The following is a 20114-nucleotide window of genomic DNA, read 5'->3' on the forward strand; positions in this document are numbered from 1 at the left end:
TACCTTATTTCCTGAAAAGCCGACGAACTCCAGCAGACTGATGATCCTGGGAGGCAGTAGCGATATCATCACGTTGAACGTGGCGGTGCCCAGGCGCACGCCGCTGTGGAAATGTATCCGCGACGTTTCACTCTCCCACTGTTTGCGCGCAAGAATCTTGGCGCAGTCTCTGTAGCATGTTCATTTAAAATTATTACAGGTATAATGCAACTAATTAACAAAAAATTAGAAAAATGTATAGAGATTTATCTAGTTTTCGATCAACAACAACAGTCAGACAAATAGGGCGAGAGTATTTTTGTGTTACTTTATGTTGCTCAGATAAATTCAGCAGCAGCAAATTCAACAGTTAATGCGGTCGACTCGTCAGCGACGAGCGAATTTATTTAAACTTGAAATTGGTTGCCTTCCAATAACGGTCCGCGACAATGCCACCACTACACACTCGTCCTTATATAAAGCTACTTACTTATAGCTATTGTAGCAGTTCTTGACTTTGATGGTGCCCTTAATAAGGCCGGTGAGGTCCTCACCCTCCATGATAGTCATCATGGCTTGGAGCAGCAATGCTTCCGCGTAGCATAGCTCGGCGTGCGCCTCTAAGTCTGTGTACGTGCTAAAGTTTGGCTGTGAACATAGAACATACATAATATAGTTTGTCAAAGGACTGTCTCATTTCAATCATAGACAGAGAGAATAATACTATCTTTGTCTTACACTAGTACTAGCACCCAAAAGAAAAGGATGATTATAGTTTTCCTAGTTCTTACTGACTGACAAATTGGTTTGACCAACTATAATATCAATGTCATTCCATGACTCGCGTTGCGTTAGAGTCACCATTTTATTGCTTGTTCCTTTTTTCATGACACAAATTTGTGTATTAAGAGTCACTTTTTATCCTCAGATACATGGACACTTCAAATTACATCTACCATCGTCGCCATTTTTCATAACGTCCTACATTCCGCTACTAAGACGATGTGCTACTGCTGGAATGTGTATTCTTTATATTTACCTTTCTTATCATAGTGCCAATGCTCTCGACGAGTGAGAAATTCCTGCGATGCTGATTGCAGATGGAGATGCACACTTTGAGCGCCGCTAAAGCGCGGTTGATCTGCCCGTGGTCGAAGGTCAACATGGCGGGGATGAACTCGAAGATGGACATGCCAAGACTGTGGTACAAAGACGTGCGGCACCTGCCAGATAATGGACACATACAATAACTATATGACTTGTTTATGTTAAGAGCCAATTCTCGAGGGACAGGTTTCAGACAACTTTTTGCGTGGAGACCTTTTTTGTTTATTTAAACTTATTATTTATTATGTGTTGCTATAGCGGCTATAGAAATACCCACTATGTGAATAAATAGGAATAGGGTTTATTGAAATACAACCCAATATCAAACGGACGGACAGACGGACAGCAAAAGCTTTTAATGGAGTTCTATTGGAACTCTTCAGGTACGGAATCCTAACCATAAGAAAAAGTTATTCACCATTGCTGCTACCTACTTCTTTTGTCTATTCAGTTCTTAAGTATATTGTGGTTACGTGGTTGCTCAGGTCATAGTTCCTGCGTATTGTTAAAAACTCAAATAGTGTTTGTCTCAATGGAAAATATGAATAGATTATCACCGTCTGACCGCCAAATAAACAAATTATACCCATGCAGTGTTATCTCTATACTGTAGCAGGCAATCACCGCATATTCATAAAGCTGTTGTGATTGTTGTTAGTCTGTGAATGATCGCTCATTCACCATTTCGATCCAACAATTAACCATTCTTTGAACATGTAGAAATTCGCGATCAAATACTTGTCCTCCAGGGAATTTACATTAATACAAGCGAGCTATGTTGTACACTTGTACAGTATGCGTCAAATTTACAGTGACAGCAAATTTCTATGGTATATTTCGTCGGGTGACAAGCAAAAGTCACTAACTAACATCATTGAAATTATTGGACAATAAACCGTGTTACAAGTGTAATAAAGTGCATTGTTACTTTAATTTTTTGATAGTACTTAGTGACATATGCTTGTCACCCGACGATTTGGCCACTTACCGTCACAGGTATTATACTTACTTTACTCTTTGGTCTAGGTTTTGACTGTACCTATGTCAGTTTTTCACACAGACCGAACAATTCTGTTTGATGATACGTCACTATCCAACGATGTAAACATTAACTTATATTATAAGTTATAATTGTATACGGACTGTTCTTTTTAAAATTTAGTAAAGTGTAGTAAATCTATGGATGAACAAGATTTACGTAAGGCTTAGCAGAGATTCGTCTGTACCTAATAATTGTTTCATTTGTGTAAGTGAGGTTTTAAAACCTGAATGACCGAACGTCATTGGGAATTATGCCTTGATGACTCATAGTGTGGCATTTGAAGTTATGTTTAGCATTTTTTTTGTTTTATAGATACCATTTTGCCCCTGATACATTAAATTTAACATGAGGAATGAGATGATAAATACATTAAGGAAAGAAATACACAATAAAAATGTTTTAGGCTTTCTACTGGTAATACATGATCATGTAAAAAAGGATGTAGGTATGTACTTAATATTACTTTAAGTTTAAGTTTTTGTGACAAAAATATTACACTTCCCATGACAACTTATTTTAGTTATTCTAACGTAACCTATTCTGAACCTACGTTACTTGTGACTAGCGTACGAGTCCGAGTAGGCACCTATGCTATGTACAGTCAGCAGCTGAAGTTGCTAAGCGAGCCAGGTGTTCAAAATGATCTTGACGCGACTGTATTGTTAAAATAATAAGAGCGTGTCAAGGTAATTTTGAACACCTCGCCCGCTTAGCAACTTTTGCTGCTGACTGTTCTAATCGCATATGGGTTCTAAACGGCTTTGTTACGAGTATAAATAGCAACGGTATCTTTATAGTAAACACATACGTTCCAAAAGGACTTCACGGTTATATATATATATATATATACACTCGCGAGCAAAGAAATGGAATCACCTTGCACGTTTGGCTTCTCAGCTCTACAACTTTTCCAATTTTCATGCGATCCTGAAGAAAATGGTGTCAAATGAAAGCTCATTATGTACCTTGCCGGACAACACCAAAACCATGCTCATTTCAAGACGCGAAAATGAAAAAAAATCGTGTTTTCCAAGAAATGGCAGAAAACGCTTCGAAAAATTACAAGGGAAACAGAAGTAAAATGCGTTTTTCAGGAAAAATAAATTTATTTAACGATAATTAGTACCTGGTATTGGCACCCCTAGCATTTTTCACACATAATAAACGACTTTTCATTGACCTAATTAGCCTCCTGAAGTAATCCTGGGGTATGGCTTCCCACTCCTCCAGCAACGCGGCGTTCAGGTCCTCCACGTTGAATGGAGCTGGGTCCCGCTTCCGAACTCTTCTCTTGAGGTAGTCCCATACATGCTCGATCGGGTTCAGGTCCGGGCTCAGAGCTGGCCAGTCCAGTGTTGGGATACCGACGTCCTGAAGGTAGGCCATGGTGATTCTCGCGGTATGACAAGGGGCATTATCCTGCATCAGATGGAACCCCTCGTCGAAAAACCCCGCGAAAGGAACCACATGCTCCTCCAGGATGTCGGTGATGTACCTTGCCGCAGTCAAACCACCTCCACGGCCTCCACCAGGCACGAAAACGAGCTCGGTCCGGTGATCGTACGAGATCCCCGCCCACATCATTACAGATCCCCCACCATAGGCAACTGTTTCCCTGATGCAGCACTGCGAAAAACGTTCTCCTGGTCTCCGGTAAACTCGTCCTCTCCTGTCGCACCCATTTAGGCACATCCTGCACTCATCAGAGATAAGAACAGGGGTCCTCTGTTCAAGGGTCCAATCTTCGTGCGTTGCGGCAAAAACCCGCTGTGCTGTACGATGCCTTGCCAGCAATTTGGGTCCAGTGGCTGGCCTTTTTGGGGTCAGGTTAGCTGCCTTGAGTCTTCGCCTCACTGTACACTCGCTGGCATTGACTCCTCGCACATCCCGAAGTCGTTGTTGGACTGCAACTCCTGTGAGGTGGCGGTTTCGGAGACCGGTGGTGATGATGAAGCGGTCGTTCCTCTGTGATGTGCACCTCTGACGGCCTGTTCCTGGTCTTCGAGTAAGCGTATCTGCCTATACCTCGCATAAAGTTTGCTGACTGCTGACTGGCTCACATTGAGTTGGGCAGCCACAGAGAGTTGACTCTGACCACTTTCCAGTAATCCGACGATTTCTTCACTGATATCCATTTTCTTCAAGCTTTCTTCACAAGGGGGAAGCGGAGATGTGTACTGGTCAACTTCTGATAAGTGACTGATAACTACCCCCTGATACATGTAATAACTTCATCCTATTTATTCAATTTCTTCATTAATGTTTTTTATATGTCTTTATAGGAACGGCAAGTATGGACGCACCTCTAAATCAATACTAAAATCATAATAAAATAATAAAAAAAAATCAGCGGCATATTTCATGTTAAGTTGCACATTAATACATTTTGACTCATCGTCCCACAATGAAACATGTAAAAAAAATTGGAATAGTTATTTGTACAACAAGAGATCAAAGTTTGATATTTCTTCGAGTGCTTATTTTGAGTCCCGTGCAAGCGAAAGATTCTATAATAGATTCACGAGCGTAGCGAGTGAATCTAATTTAGAATCTTGAGCGTAGTACCTAAGGGACTCAAAGGCGCACGAGATGTTAATAACTTTGATCTCGTGTAGTACACAAAATTTTTCACCTGAGCAGTGAGAACATACCTATTAGACAACTTGAAAAATGTAAGCCTTCTTCATCACTTAATACCTGCACTCATGTTTTCTTAAGATATACATACAATTAAGTTTAATTACCGCAATCGAACACAAAAACAAAACGTTATAATAAATTTCAGTAAAATAATATGGAAATAACGAACATCAACTGACACTTCAATCGACAACTTTTTTTTATATAAAAAAACTTTGTAAGATACGGTCCGAATTGCGGATACGTACATACGTACTATTTGTCAACTATGGTAGAAATTCTTAAAAGTAAAATAATTAATTTTGCGTGATAATCTGTGTATTTTTTGAGTTCATTATTTTAAATGTACAATAAAATACCTAAAATATAGTATTTTTACAGTTTTTATCAAATCTTAAACTTTATTTTTATTAATCAATTATTAAGTATTAAAAAAAAAGCTTTGTTAGATACGGTCCGAATTGCGGATACGTACTAACTATTTGTCAACTATGGTAGAAATTCTTAAAAGTAACATAATTATTTTTTTTTGTCTGTTTCTTTTTGCTAACAGTGTGAAAGGGACAGATAATAATAGAACCCAAGTATTTCGAACTTGTATTAGACCCCGCATGTTGAAATGACATTTGACTATAAAGGTCACTTGAATGTCGTTTTTGTCTCACTCAGTGAGCAAAATCGCATTTTGCTCACTGTGTTTAAGAAGCAAAGTACCCTTGTTCGAGGTGCTGAAGTGAAAAAGAATTGTATGGAGGGTCTAAATTTTCAAACTGCAGTAGCGACCCCTGAATGTTTTTAGAGGTAGATTTTACATTAAGTGGGTGCCCCATAGAAAAATATAACTTCGATGAAATAAGGACCACCCTACTAGGGCATGCAGTACCGGTCCCGTTACCAAGAATTTCATTCCCGGTTCTTCTCGGTTCTCCAGGCATCTTATGATAATTTTTATAAAATTGTTTGTGTTAGCGTACAATCTTTATAAATGACTTATTTTCATATAAATAATTGCATAATTATTAATAAATGACTAATTTTATTAAAAAAAAAAAACACTTTAATTGGCGTTCCAACCTATTTTACGAAATTAATCGGCACACTTTGCCTCCGCCTGGGCCGAGCCACACGGCCGTAGCGTAGTAGATGCACTCAGTACTATGACGGCACGGCACACAGAAGTTAAAAATTCGACCCGAGAACGGAATATTTTCATATAAATAAAACCAGCTTCCTAGAACAATAACATTCGAATATAATATCCTACTTAAGATTTAAAAGTTGTTTAAAGATATAGCTTAAGTCACCCGGGTTAAATGTATAGATACTTAGATAGATATACACCTAATTCATCAAAATAGGTGTAATACTTAGTAGCTTTAAGGCTCCATCGGGACATACGACATAAACATACATAGATGCTAATAACAGTCCTTTATGTAACCGGCATAAAAGTATGCTCGACATGCTAATGCCCAATAGATGACACCTTGCTGTTACCTCTATTGACAATGACTTAAGTTTCAAGATGACATGTGGTGGGACTGCGTCGAGCACCAGTAGGTTTACCTTACTGAGCGATGTTTCAGATAAAAACAAAATTGAAATAGAAAACTGGGTGAATTTTTACAATTTACCTTTATGCATAATATCGATTGGAAATATGGGAATGCCTACTTTACTAGGTTAGTTTGTCAGGTTATTTGGGTTCTCCGTTTCATAGGACCATTATTAAATGTTATTTAATTTCCCGAGCTAAAGTACTAAAACATTACTACTATTGAAATGGGAATAAATAGTCATATGATGAGAACCGGGAAGTACCGGTACCGGGTCTTCAGTACCGGTTCTTTTGACACTATAAAATTCCCGGGAATTTGAGAACCGTGAATTCCCGGGAATTTGAGAACCGGGAATTCCCGGGAGCATGCCCTACACCCTACCCTGCAGCATCATACTATATATGTTATCTATCTGTCTGTGTGAGTATTGTGTGACATCAAATAGGTTCTTACCAAGGTTTCATTATATTCGACGCTCCCACCAGGTCGTTATTGAAAAATTTTCTCATTGCAACCTCACATTCTTCGAAGGCCGTTTGTAAATCCATGGAATACCTGAAACAGTAATTTAAAATGGATAACGTGACACGTATTGCTCATAGTCATTAAAAATAATTGTTGTTTTGTTCTTTAATAATGTGGAAAAAACCAGTCACTTACTCAAGTTGCTCTTCGGCGGCATCTTGGAACTCGTCCTGTGAAAAAAAAAAAACATTGATACCAAATAGTGGATGGAAACATTGGCAACTGTAGTGTGATGCTGTATAAGTAACAAGAGTGTTGAAGACACAGTCATGTATACCAGTAGCTACATTATTATACGTTTCGATCAAAACTCAAAAAATGTATAACATTTTATATATTATTTTTGTCCTTTTTTTGGATTTTTAATTATAATTGATTTATATAGTACCTATGTCGTTCCCATCACGGAATAATGTTGTTCCGGAACTTATGGAGGAACTTATATAACTTAACCGTTCTCGTCGGTACGTTTCCTTGTGCCATAGTAGGTTCTTCGATCTTGTAGGCCATAAACGACACATTTACGTTTCGCGCCAATAGTCTGACAGCTCCTATGTTGCCCCCTATAGTTCATGTACGGGGCCTATACATACTATACACATAATATATTTATCTTAATAACGTGGGTAAATAAATATGTCGACGATCCTACAAAAAATGTGATTGTGAATGAATATAAGTAAATAAAGAAGGGGCAAGCAAGGCCGGTTACCTCTTCGAAGTCTTCAGTGGCCAGAGGTGGTGGGCCGGCTTCCCTATATTCGGTGCGGTGCAGCATCGGAGACGCAAGCGCCGGTACACTTTCTTGTTTAAGCGCCATCTGTGAACGACCATGAAAATAGTAAAACGTTACAACGGCAGGAAAATGCCAGAGAGAACTGGATATAGTTTAACACATTCACTGCCCCCGACGCACATGTGCATCCACCGTCATACAAGTTTGTTCCTAGGCCACGCCCCCTGGCAGTGAATGCGTTAAGTTAACAGTCACCTTATCATGCTTTACCATTGACATAGATATCTCAGGACTGGCCTTACGGGCAATAATAATGAGGCATGACAAGGGCCAGTACACCGGTGTGACACCGCTACAACGCGATTGGTTGATGAGTTCGCATCACGCGCGCGATTGGTTGACGAGTTCGCATCACGCGCGCTATTGGTCGCAACTAGTTGCGTTAGACTGCACGATTGGCTGGAATTCGTGAGTCACACCGCTAAACTAGTACCATTTTTAGTTATACGTTAATGTGCTTTACAGTCCGTTGGCAGCCCTAAAAGTGCTTGATTTGTTTTAAAGAAAACTTATTTTATAAAGGGTCAATTTTACTGATGATACCTATAATGTAATGATTTTTTTAAACATATTTATAAGTACAAGTATGTCGTACTCAAACCGAGATAAAAATACTCATGTAAGTTTGTAATTCATGTAACTACATTCTATTTGTTACATTTTAAAAAAGCAACCTTACATGGCTCACGAATAATGCAATTCAATATTTTATATGTTACATACTTCCTTTTTTCTTTTAAAATGTATATGTATCTAACGTAACTCTGTATATAATGCATAATTAGTATACCTACATGTTGCGTAAACACTTTCTAACATCATAATATAACTACTACTGATGTGGTTTTGATGACTTTGTTTTGACTGCTTTATTCTATTCTATTTTATACATATACTTTGGGTCAACACAAGCCTAATATAGTTATAATGTTATGTATTTATTAATTTACAATTTATATACACACTGAAACAAAAAGGCATGAAAATAATTAATATTATGCTGACAGATCGTTAAAGAAGAGACGCTTTTCACATAGATTTTCGTACATACCCGAGCACATACATACATAGACCCGCCTGTTGCTAACTCTATTGATATTGGCAATCGGCATCATGGGCGGGACAGCAATATACCTAATTATGCGCGTGCAATAGAGATAGTAACAACAGTACGAAAATCTATATGGAAAGCGTCTCTGCTTTAGCGATGTGCAGCCCGGCCGTGTTAGTTGATGATGTAATAATGATGTGTAGAGAGTAAGAGCGTTTTCACATTGTCCGATCCGATATCGGATGTAGGATCCTACATCCGCGTAGTCAAACCGCGGGCGCGCGCCCGGGCGCCGTCTTTAGCGGTCACGCACACTACAACAAGCATTATGCCTACACATACGCACACAAACAAATATTATCGGTCCGACATCTGACGGGGGGCTCCGACATGGCTGAATTTATCGGAAACGCCTTTCCGATATCGGATGTCGGAAGGCGCCTATGACAAAAACAACTGCAGGAGAGTGCCATTGGCGTTAAGTCCGCCTTTTTCGCGTTATTTATCGTTTTTTAGTAATAATGATTTATTAAATGCATAAATAAATACAGAGAAACACATATATCTTACATTTTACTTCCTTTCGACATCCGATATCGGATCGGACAATGTGAAAATTGCATTACATTACTTTATTTTTAGTACAGTTAGAAGTAGAGGATTATTAGGATCGGGCTTTAGATTCTGAAAAAAGGTTCATAGCGCGAAAAGGTTCAGGCAAGGTGTTGACTCGAACATAACGTTATTTTACAGTACATATGGTCCTATTTTCCCGCACTAGTGCGTAAAATAGCACTTTTCGTGCGATGTCAAAAGTTTAAAGGGCCATATGTACTGTAAAGCGTTGTACGATACACGTGCGAATAGGTAATTCGCAACTCGTGTCGATTTAAAACACTCCCATCGGTCGTGTTTTAATTTATCGCCATTCGTTTCGGATTTCCTCTTTTCCGCACTTGTATCGTAAATAACTATTTAATTTTTATAAATTAAACGGCTTGTGATTATGACGCCACGAACCGCTTAGCTATACTTTTGCTGCTGATTAAGTATGTAGTTTACGAATATTGCTAAAGTAAGCAGTTAACGTATACCTACACGTGGCACTAACAGGAAAGTGGATAAACCGGTACCGAGAAACCGTCCATTTCGACTGGAGGATAATTTGTGTTATGATACTTATGATAAACACCTTTCTGGTGCACAACGGCTGTAGACGTCGCCACAAAAACCTTAATTATGCTGAGTCCCTATAGAACAGTGTCGTGCGTAATTATTAGACCGTAATTTGCCTTCCGATCCTTGTAGTAGGGCTCCCAGGTTTCAAGAAACCTGATGTTGCTAGGCTAAAAAGTGGTGCCGTTTATCAGCTCCTTGAGTTTCCCCACTCCCTGAGTCCCAGCTCCTTGAGTTTCTCATACATTCGCCGTCGAAAACGTCTCAACTTTTTCACAAATCGGACTAAAGGGGCCCTCTTTGATTAGCAGTCCGCGACGATATCGGCCTGTCAGTTCACAAAATGTGACAGTTCCGTGCAACTGACAGGCTGATATCGTCCGGCGAACTGGTAATCTGTGGGCCCCTTAAGTGATTCTAGCTCTGACTGACACTTCTACACCTCGCGTCGAATGATGGTCCCTATGACAATTTGTTATAAATGAAGTAGCTGTCAGGTGAAATAATCGTAAAAATATCGTAGCGGCCGTGGTGCAAAAAAATATCTGAATACGCAGTCTAAAGGGGCCCACTGATTAACAGTCCGCTGGACGGTATCGGCCTGTCAGTTAGAACAAAATTTTGACAGTTCCGAACAACTGACAGGCCGATAACGCCTTGACAATATTGCTTACAGATATTTGTTAGCAACTGACCGCTCTGATATAATATGTACAGTGGAACCTGGATAATTGCAATCTCAAGGGACCGGCCATTTTTTGTCAATTAACCAGGTTTTTCATTTAAGCAGGTCGTGTCAATTAACGAGGTTCAAAACCTCGTTGTGTCAATTATAGAGGTTTTCATTAATAGAGGTTGTTGCGTTCTGACAAATTTCTTTTATGGGGGTGCAAATAACCATTGAAAGTAGATTTACACGCTTACGTTCTAGGTTTCTGGTCTATATATAGCTTCTGTCTATACTTGCACTTTGACACTACATTAATTACTACTTTATTTTCTTATTAATCATTTGGGCTTAAAAAATTCCCTTGAATTATAGAAGAAAGTTTTATTAGAATGTAAAAAGCATACTTTGTTTTTGATTAAATCAAAACTATTTCACCTACTACAGGCTGTGATAGATACCCTATAAATTAATTGAATTCTGGATGAAGATATAAATAAAATTATCATTGCTATTAAAATATTGTTTCTGCTGTCTACACCTACATTATTTCAATTAATAATTAATAACAGGTAATAAGTAAGACTCGTTTCAATAATAGAGGTAAAAAGAAGAGCAAAAATAATGCATTTTTTTAGTACAGTGTCAATTATAGAGGTCTTAGTTGCGATGTAGTCAATTACAGAGGCAAAATTACGAAAACCACTAAAATTTAAATTGCAATTATAGAGGTTCCAAAATTTTAATTATAGAGTCCTTTTGGTCTCAAGGGACTGGGACCGGACTTTTGGTTGCAATTATTGAGGTTTTCCATTTATCCAGGTGCCAATTAACCAGGTTTCACTGTATATATTATTGCACATTCATTTATTTAGAAAAGTAACATTTAATTAATAAAAATATTAAAAATACGGTAGAGTCAGACCAAGTTAACTCGGCAGCGAAATTGATAGCACAGACTATGCAAATGTTATTATAACGTCATAATTCCATAGAAATATAACGTTTAAAATAACACTTGCACAATCTGTGCTATCAAAATTGCTGCCGAGTTAGCTTGGTCTGATTCTAAAAACATATTTGTATAATTACATATTTTTAAATTATGCCCAAGCAAATGAGACTCGAAGGAACTTTCATTCGATTAACTAGATTTGATAAGGGTATTATTCATATTTATTTAGGTACAATTTATCTTACATTACATTTAGTTTAAAAGCGTTTTTGTTTATGCAAACAATGTACCTTCCCTTTCGGCCTGTTACTTGTAACTGTAACTCGGTCTAATAATTGTAACTCGGTTACAACCAATATGTGTTTTGTGATTTTCACTTCTAATAAAAAGAAACTCATTTATTATATAATAAGTGTTATAAAATTAATATAAAACTAAAATTTACTACAATTACCTAAAGGTAAAAAATTACAAATAAATGTAAGTAAAGTGCTCATCTATCATTAAGCTACTTTTACTAATGAGATTAATGGGTCAACGGGCCGCGTCACAAGTGAACCATGCGCCACCAAATAGTCAACAGTAATAAATAAATTAAATAATGTAGTCAGGGATGTCAATTGTCAACTAACTAACAAGGAAAGGTACCCAACTGTCCGACTTCGATTTATTTTTATACATATAAGGACTGTATCGTTTATTATAAATACAGATAAAATCTGGTCTAACTGTTGACGTGTGTATTATTTTGTATTACAATGTTCTTAAGGTATAATCTGGGGGTATTTTTAAGCCATATCTGATATAAGAAGGTTTTACATTTATTTTATTTTAGGGACTTTATGATGTTTTTAATACCGTCTAGCAAATGTAATTTGGACAAGCCTATCGAGCTTAATTTGAGACTATTTCACCGATTCCTTGGTACGATTTAAAGAATCAAACAGTTAATATGCTGCCAAAATATGCCATCTAAGTGTCCTTTTCATGATTGCTCAATTGAACATCGACAGAATAAATGTGGTGAATTTTTATCTTTACATGAAAACGACTTTTTATGCAACATTTTGGATTCCCGTCAATTTCTGACGCCAGCGAAATGAGGGAAACAGCTAAAAGAATCTACCGAAATCCAAAGCCTAATGGACATTCATGGCGTTGAACCATGGCTAGAACAGGTCGATAGAAACGCTCCATGATGGTTATATTGTATACCAAAGTCGGGGTTGTCGTAAGTAACATGCCATATTCTCTAAAAGGCCACCATTAAGCACAGATCCAAAACTTTTTTTCCAACTAAAAGAAATGATTAGACTATGCCCAGATGTTTCGCTTTACGAATCATATGTAATTGCTGTTTACATAGTACGATTTTTTTTGTGTAATATCTCGTCTTGTTCGGAAGCCGTAAATTTTCTTGTAGGATTTGTCCAAAATCGTTGTAGTTACTCGGGAGGATTGGGTAAATATTGTCCAAACCATATAATGTAGTAAATGAAGCAAGTTGTTGTATGGAGACCCATCATGCATTAATTTCTCAGTCGATGAAATTTAGCTTGGTTATTGTATAGTATGAGCCGAGACTAACATTATAAATATCCAAAAAAAAAACACTCCTAAGTTAGGTAAAAACACAAATCTGATTATATATTGAACCGAGTAATTCCTCAGTCCAAAATTATTTTACAAAATAAGTTATTTGTATCAGTATGTGATACTAGAAAAAAATCTAATAGTTTTGTCAAACATGAGAATATTTTTTTATGATACTTCCTTTTTTTGACGCTCATTTTCATCGGAAAATTGCTCTGTCATTTTTTTCTTCTTATATGATCTTAGAATATAATTTGACGCAGTGGGTAAAAAAATCCAAAAAAAAATGCGTATCGAAATGTATGTATTATAGAACTATTAAAAACTGAGAGTGGAAAATTTTTAGATTTTCATTTTGTAGGTATAAAACGGCAATAAAATGGCATTTCAGTGAAAAAATTAGACTGAGCAATTTTCCGGTCCAAGACACGCCAAAATTTTTTATTTTATTAATACTGGTATTTCTGCTGGGATATTTTTTTGATATTTCATATATTGTTGCAATACGTTACATGAATATGTCTGGTGAAGAAAGTTTGAACGGAGCATTTTTCCGTAAAAAGATATTAACGATTTAAGTCTTTAGGTATTTACTTTAATTCTATTATTATTATTCTTTGGAAATTTATACAATACTTTTTATTTATTGATACTTTATCATACTGTAAAGTTTTTTCTGGCAGAGGAATTACTGCGGGGTCCACTACCTTTATTTACTACACTAATATGCTTTACGTGATCTCCCAGGACGAAATGTTACTTATTATTAAAGCACTAATTAAACTATATGTGTAATTTTTTAGTAAAAATATAATACCAGAAAAAACGGCTAAGTAAATTTGTATTCATAATAAACGATACAGTCCTTACGTTATAGACATAGAGTAGTCTAAAATAACAGATACGTTTTATTTTTAGCTGTCCTGTAGGGCTAAGATGGTCGGCTGTTTATCATTTGTCACCATGCCTGTCACGTTCTAAACAAAATGTGTAAGTGCGAAAGTGACGCATGGCATGACAAGTGATAAAAATGCGACCATGATAGCGATAGCGCTTCTGTGCCGCATGTTATTACTTAGGTTAGGCATTACAGTCGAGGACATAAATATGTATACATTTTTTCACCTTATTTCAATGGGTTAAGGTGAAGAAATTTATACATATTTATGTCCTCGACTGTACATTAAATTTGTACATCCGCATTTGTGGATAAAACATAGTGATCGAAATGTATTAAAAGTACCACCTGTATTTATTACATATGTTATACAAGTAAATTTCTGATTCTGATTCCAAACTCAACCTATTGGGAAAAATTGTCCTCCAAAGTACTGAAAAAAAAGTGACCAAAACCTCTTAGCTGGTTTGTTAGTGCACACCGTTGTATGGGGACCTTGCACTTTGAGACTATGCGCTGAAACTTGGCACAGTTGATTGTTAGCTGATCTTGAGCAGATACAGACCGGGAGCCGTCGAGAGCCACTTCTCATTTAGTGAAGGAGAGGGGGAAAGTTCGACGCTGCGGCGCTTCACTTGGAGCAACATTTCTCTAAAACTATACCTATTAAGGCATGTAATATATCATTTTCGGATAAATTGAAGATGAGGAATCTATTTATAGAAAAAAACAATGCACTTTCTAACAAAAAAAAAGAATTAAGTAGAAAAGACTAAAAAAACGTATTTTAGATTTTTTTATAATTACCAATTTAAAAAAAAAAGTGTAGCAGCAATCTGAAATCAAAAAATATAGTCGTAAAGCTACACTTATTACGTTTAAGAAAATATATCGTTTATTATACAAATCTGTTGATAAATGGGAGATAAAAAATAATATTAAGCGTGGGTCAGAGTGATCTCAATGCAAAATATTATTAAGGTGGGAAAGTTACTTATAATTTGTTCTACAATCGTTTTTTTTAGTTTTTCGTAAATAACTCGTAAACGGTAGCCCACAGCAAAAAAATATCTTTTACGTAAATAATCTGTTTCAGATTTCTTATAAAATAAGTGCTACTTTTTTTCGCTAGGATCAATATTAAAAAAAAAACGATTGTAGAACAAATTATGAGTAAGTTTCCCACCTTAATAATATTTTGCATTGAGGACACTGACCCACGCTTAATATTATTTTTTATCTCCCATTTATCAATAGATTTGTATGAAAACTATATATTTTCTTAAACGTAATAAGTGTAGCTTTACGACTGTATTTTTTGTTTCCAGATTCCTGATACACTTTAAAAAAAATTGGTAATTATAAAAAAATCAAAAATACGTTTTTAGTCTTATCCACTTTATTATTATTTTTTTGTTAGAAAGTGCATTGTTTTTGTTCTAAAAATAGATTCCTCATCCTCAATTTATCCGAAAATGATATATTACATGCCCTAATAGGTATAGTTTTAGAGAAATGTTGCTCCAAGTGAAGCGCCGCAGCGTCGAACTTCCACCCCTTCCCCCCCACTAAATGAGAGGTGGCTCTCGACGGCTCCCGGTCTGTATCTGCTCATGACCAGCTAAGAATCAACTGTGCCAAGTTTCAGCGCATAGTCACAAAATGCAAGGTGTCGTCGTGCACTAACAAACCAGCTATCTAACTTCTGTAGAGTTTTGTGCAACCAAATAGCTAGTTAATTACTGATTATATTATATGTTGGAGAACATGAAAAAGTAATGGACACGTGTTTTGTTATTTCGGCTCAAACCCATTTATTTTACAAAAAAAAACGTACTTCTCGTCGTTTCACTCACCTCACTTATAAAAAAAACTAATTAAAGTGAGAAGTTGTACCTATGGATACAAGCAATTGCATACTATAGTTATGACAGGGTGTGGGTAGGGTACAAATAACGAAAATATCTTACCTGTGTTTCAGCTTCAAGTTGTCAGGTTAGCGAGTCATGCCTTTACTGCAACAAAACAAAAAGAGTCATCAGTTCAGTTCAGTTTATTTCAAGGGGTAGCTCCAGCCAGCATATCCTGCTGCAAGGGCTAGGAAGAGGAAACTACGAGGGGGATGCAATGTTGAGACAAAATAGCATTGCAAGTTCGCATGACTCTGTTGATTCAGCCTAAGCGGCAAGTATGCTGCGTCTCATCGCAGCGGCTAAGTGTAAGGCCTGAGTGGACGCTCGAGTTGGGCGTGCAGCGGGGCGTGCGGCGTGCATATTGAACAAATGCAAACGTATAGGAGCGGCCTTAGTGCACGCTGCTCAAATCACTTATGAGCCCGACGCCATGCTGCACGCCCCGCCGAACGCTCCGCTCCGAGCGTCCATTGAGGCCTTACACTAAGCCTCAAATGCTAAGCAAACAAAAAACAAACAGTCTTCACAAAAATAAACCTATAGGTATACATAATTACATACTTTAAAAAAAAATTAATGTTGGAATTATATTACGAAATTAGTGTCATGCAAAGAAATCTTGAAATTTAAAGCATATGAAGAAAATAAAAATAATTATATCGAGCCCCCTTCGGCCGCGTACGCAACCGAAGCTTCATAACCAGTTGCGAATGTTGCGATCGAAAACTTTTTGGTCTTGAACGAAACCGGTTGCGATCAAAAACTTTTTTCTTCTTATACGTAATCTAGACCGGTCATAAAACCAGCAAAGACTTTCTTATTAGTTATTATAATGTACTAAGTAGTACCTAATGTACACGTTATACAGGTACTGGTACACAGGTTACTGGTAACTAGACGTACTCCAGGTAGGAGGTGATTGAGGAGCTAAAATGCAATTAAATATTACTTACTATAAAGTTATCTCATCATGTAACATGTAAATATGGGCGACGGAGTTTCGCTAAATCAAGTTTCCAAAAAAAATCCTAGGTTAAGAAATTACCATGAGTATTCATACAAAATGAATAAATCTTGGCACCTATAGATTTTTGGCCAGACATAGCGGGGTCAAGTTTGTGTATATTAGCTCCTTAATCACCTCCTTCAAATAATTGATAAACTGATGTATGGAGTGACCATCATATTCAGCAATGCAATGAATACGTCTTTATATTGTAATTAGGAAGTAGATTTATTTATTTATTTCAAAAATGTCATCATTATTTAATAACATTTTTACAACATAGTATTAAAAACACTAAAACCTATAAATAAAAAAAATGCCCTAAGTCGTAGTCCGTTAGGTAGGGTGCCCAGAAGGCTGGCCGCATTGCCCCGCTGGATGGCAATGCTGATCCGTTGGGCAAAATATTGGCCAATTTATTTAGGTATTTAGGAAGCAGAAAGAAATAAATCACTTAAAAGAATTTACTTAATGACACCTCTTTGCTGTAATTACTCTTCTAGTCCACGTGTGCAGATAAGCTATCTCTGTAATCACAGAATTGACGCAATATAAAGTAATTAAGGGCGCCTTTTGAGACGCGCTTACAGATCTAATATTTATGCTGTTTAGGAGTTAAATGTTGATAAACTGAGTATGGTAATAACACTAATAACAGCTATCTGGGTCACAGTGCAGCAGTTATTGACAGTATTGCCTACTGTCAAACGATTGCGTTTGCGTATAAATTATGCAATCTAGAAATAAACATACCTAGAAAATATAACAGAATCAGAAGTCCTTACGAAGCGATCTTTTATTACTCGTTATATTCAGTTTTGTAAGGCACAAGAATGAAGTATGAAGAGGAAATCAATTACAACTACATATATTTAAATATTTCCTTAGCATCATCTTTATACGGCCAATAAACTGGGTATAGGTACATATAATCAATTTGTTTAATGAACAATCTAGGTATAACACAAAAAAAAACATTGTTAGAGCAGTTTAATTGCCATTCGAGTAAATTAATGATCTTCATGATCTACTTAACCCACACTTCATGACTTATCAGCATAAGTAGCTTAACAAAGAAATTGAACTCCTACTACCTATTTACAACCTACCTTCCACTTCAAGCGGTAGGTATTTTAATGAAAATTGCTTATTTGTTAATGAAAATACTGTAATATTAAGATGATTGTGGACAACCGCTTCTCCATACATATACAAACGTAGTTCCCATTTTTCCTCCCTGGACAGGATATTTATTATGTATATGTAGTTATACATGCGATCATCGAACTCGGGAGATGGGAAATAAATTCGAAAACAATCAAACGTAGGGGCATATTAGCTATGGTTAGTATACATTAAATTATGTAAAAACATTTATTGTATATTAACGACGTGCCCCTTGGTTTGACTTTTTTAGATTTTTTATTATTTAAAGTTAGGTTAGTAGCGAAAAACTAATTCAAAGCTCCTAAGTCTTATAATAATCAAAAAATCGAAAAAGAAAACAAACGTAGGGGTATAGCTGTGGTTAATACACATCAAATTCCTTAAATATATTTTCTATAATGTTAATATCCACAGAGGAAAATGGAGATTATGTTTTTGTATGGAGATGCGTTTACGAGACTTACTTTGTAAAACAAACCTTGTTGAGCAAAACATTATAAGAGAAAATAGGTAGTGTAGGTATACATAAAAAAAATGTTATGGGTACAGACAGCAATACTATTCGCTTAGCACCTTTGCATACAAACATTACGAACTTCTATGCAAGGGGTTACTTTTCTCTGCAGCTGACTGCTAGCAGCTCATATGCCAATCGACACCCCATACTATGATAAATTACGAACGTACTTGTTACCAACATTGAGGCATAGAAATAATCTTATCAAATTAAAATGACTGCTGTTGCATTTTGGTAGCACATACCATACTTGCTTTTAACATAGACGTATTATACTTACTTTTCTTTAGGTTGGTATGATCGGTAGTAAAACGTCAATAACGTCATTTTAAATTGTCGTGAACGTGGAAATACGTGGTTATTTTTTATTGTAATTTTGGTAAAATAACTTTAGCTGTTATTTAAATGGGGGCCAAATCTTTAAGGAAATGTGAAGTATGTGGTGGGCATGTAAGAAGACTAACTACTGACGTATTTTTGGCCAGATTTCCACTTGATCCGAACAGGAACGATCGAAATTCAAAAATCGGCCCCCAGGTCGGTAAACTGATGTTTGTATGCAATATTTTCATTTTTTACTTTGAGTCGTTAACAGTTACTAATTTAATTAGTTCGAATTAGTTTTAGTCGTGTATAATCCATGGTTAAAACGAAAATATTTTGTGAATGAAGAAGTAAAAAACTAAGTAACCTAAGACACGAATAGGGTACGACCAATTTATCGATGATCTCTTTATTTCAGATGTCAATTATGGGCAAAGCTAACAGGAAATGAGGATTTGGCGTATTTATTTACCTATTCAAAAGCTGAATGGAAACAACAATCATTTGTGGAAACCATTCTCCATCCAGTGCCTTCAATAAAAAGGGACCAGTATAAAAAAGAATGCGCGGGAATTCAGCATATTGTAATATGCCTACTTGAATAATAAACTATGTTATTTTATCATGTAAAATAAAATTGTTTATATAATATTTTTTTTTTATTGTATTATTCCACGTGATTCTCAAAATGTACTGTTACAGTAGTACAGTAAATACAGCAGCACGTATCGCACATTTATCGATATCGATAAACAGTAGGTACTGGAAGTGTCGAGCCCTAGCGTTGTTTTTTTGTGTTGGTAGTATTGACATGTATTTGATGTTTTTTTTATCAATTATGGCCTGGATGCGAGTTATTTAAGCCTGTATTTGGTGTGTTGGCACAATGTACGTTCGTAATTCGGTTCAAGGCTTGTTCGAGAGTGCAGACTCTTAAAACGTAGTGATTTAATTCTCTTTGGCTCATACGAGTCATACGACACACGTACATACGACATAGCGGAAAGGATGGCGGCGGAAGTCGGTTATTTGCACTTTGCAAGTAATCACTATGAGCTGAAGGAAAACAGCACAATAAGCAGAAATAATTTATCTAGGTATAACGTCTATGGGGGGAACTATATATTCAATACACATGGCATACGAATCTTGCACCGTTGTAATAATAATAACATCGTTGCATTAAATATGTAAGTAAT

General features: G+C 36.4%; 1 protein-coding gene across 1 annotated transcript in view; it reads right to left on the bottom strand.

The window, feature by feature from the left end:
• LOC134803944 (tetratricopeptide repeat protein 39B-like) overlaps nucleotides 1–20114 on the bottom strand; it is a 35680-nt gene that overhangs the window by 10940 nt on the left and 4626 nt on the right. Inside the window, exons 2-8 of the mRNA XM_063776773.1 lie at nucleotides 15959–16003; nucleotides 7565–7672; nucleotides 6988–7022; nucleotides 6781–6882; nucleotides 1019–1202; nucleotides 470–627; nucleotides 4–169 (exon numbers count right to left, since the gene is read on the bottom strand). Coding sequence (XP_063632843.1) covers nucleotides 4–169; nucleotides 470–627; nucleotides 1019–1202; nucleotides 6781–6882; nucleotides 6988–7022; nucleotides 7565–7672 — 753 coding nt within the window. The 5' untranslated portion in view covers nucleotides 15959–16003. The remainder of the gene's footprint in view (nucleotides 1–3; nucleotides 170–469; nucleotides 628–1018; nucleotides 1203–6780; nucleotides 6883–6987; nucleotides 7023–7564; nucleotides 7673–15958; nucleotides 16004–20114) is intronic.

This window comes from Cydia splendana, chromosome Z (assembly GCF_910591565.1).
Source record: "Cydia splendana chromosome Z, ilCydSple1.2, whole genome shotgun sequence".
In the NCBI taxonomy this organism is placed as follows: domain Eukaryota; kingdom Metazoa; phylum Arthropoda; class Insecta; order Lepidoptera; family Tortricidae; genus Cydia; species Cydia splendana.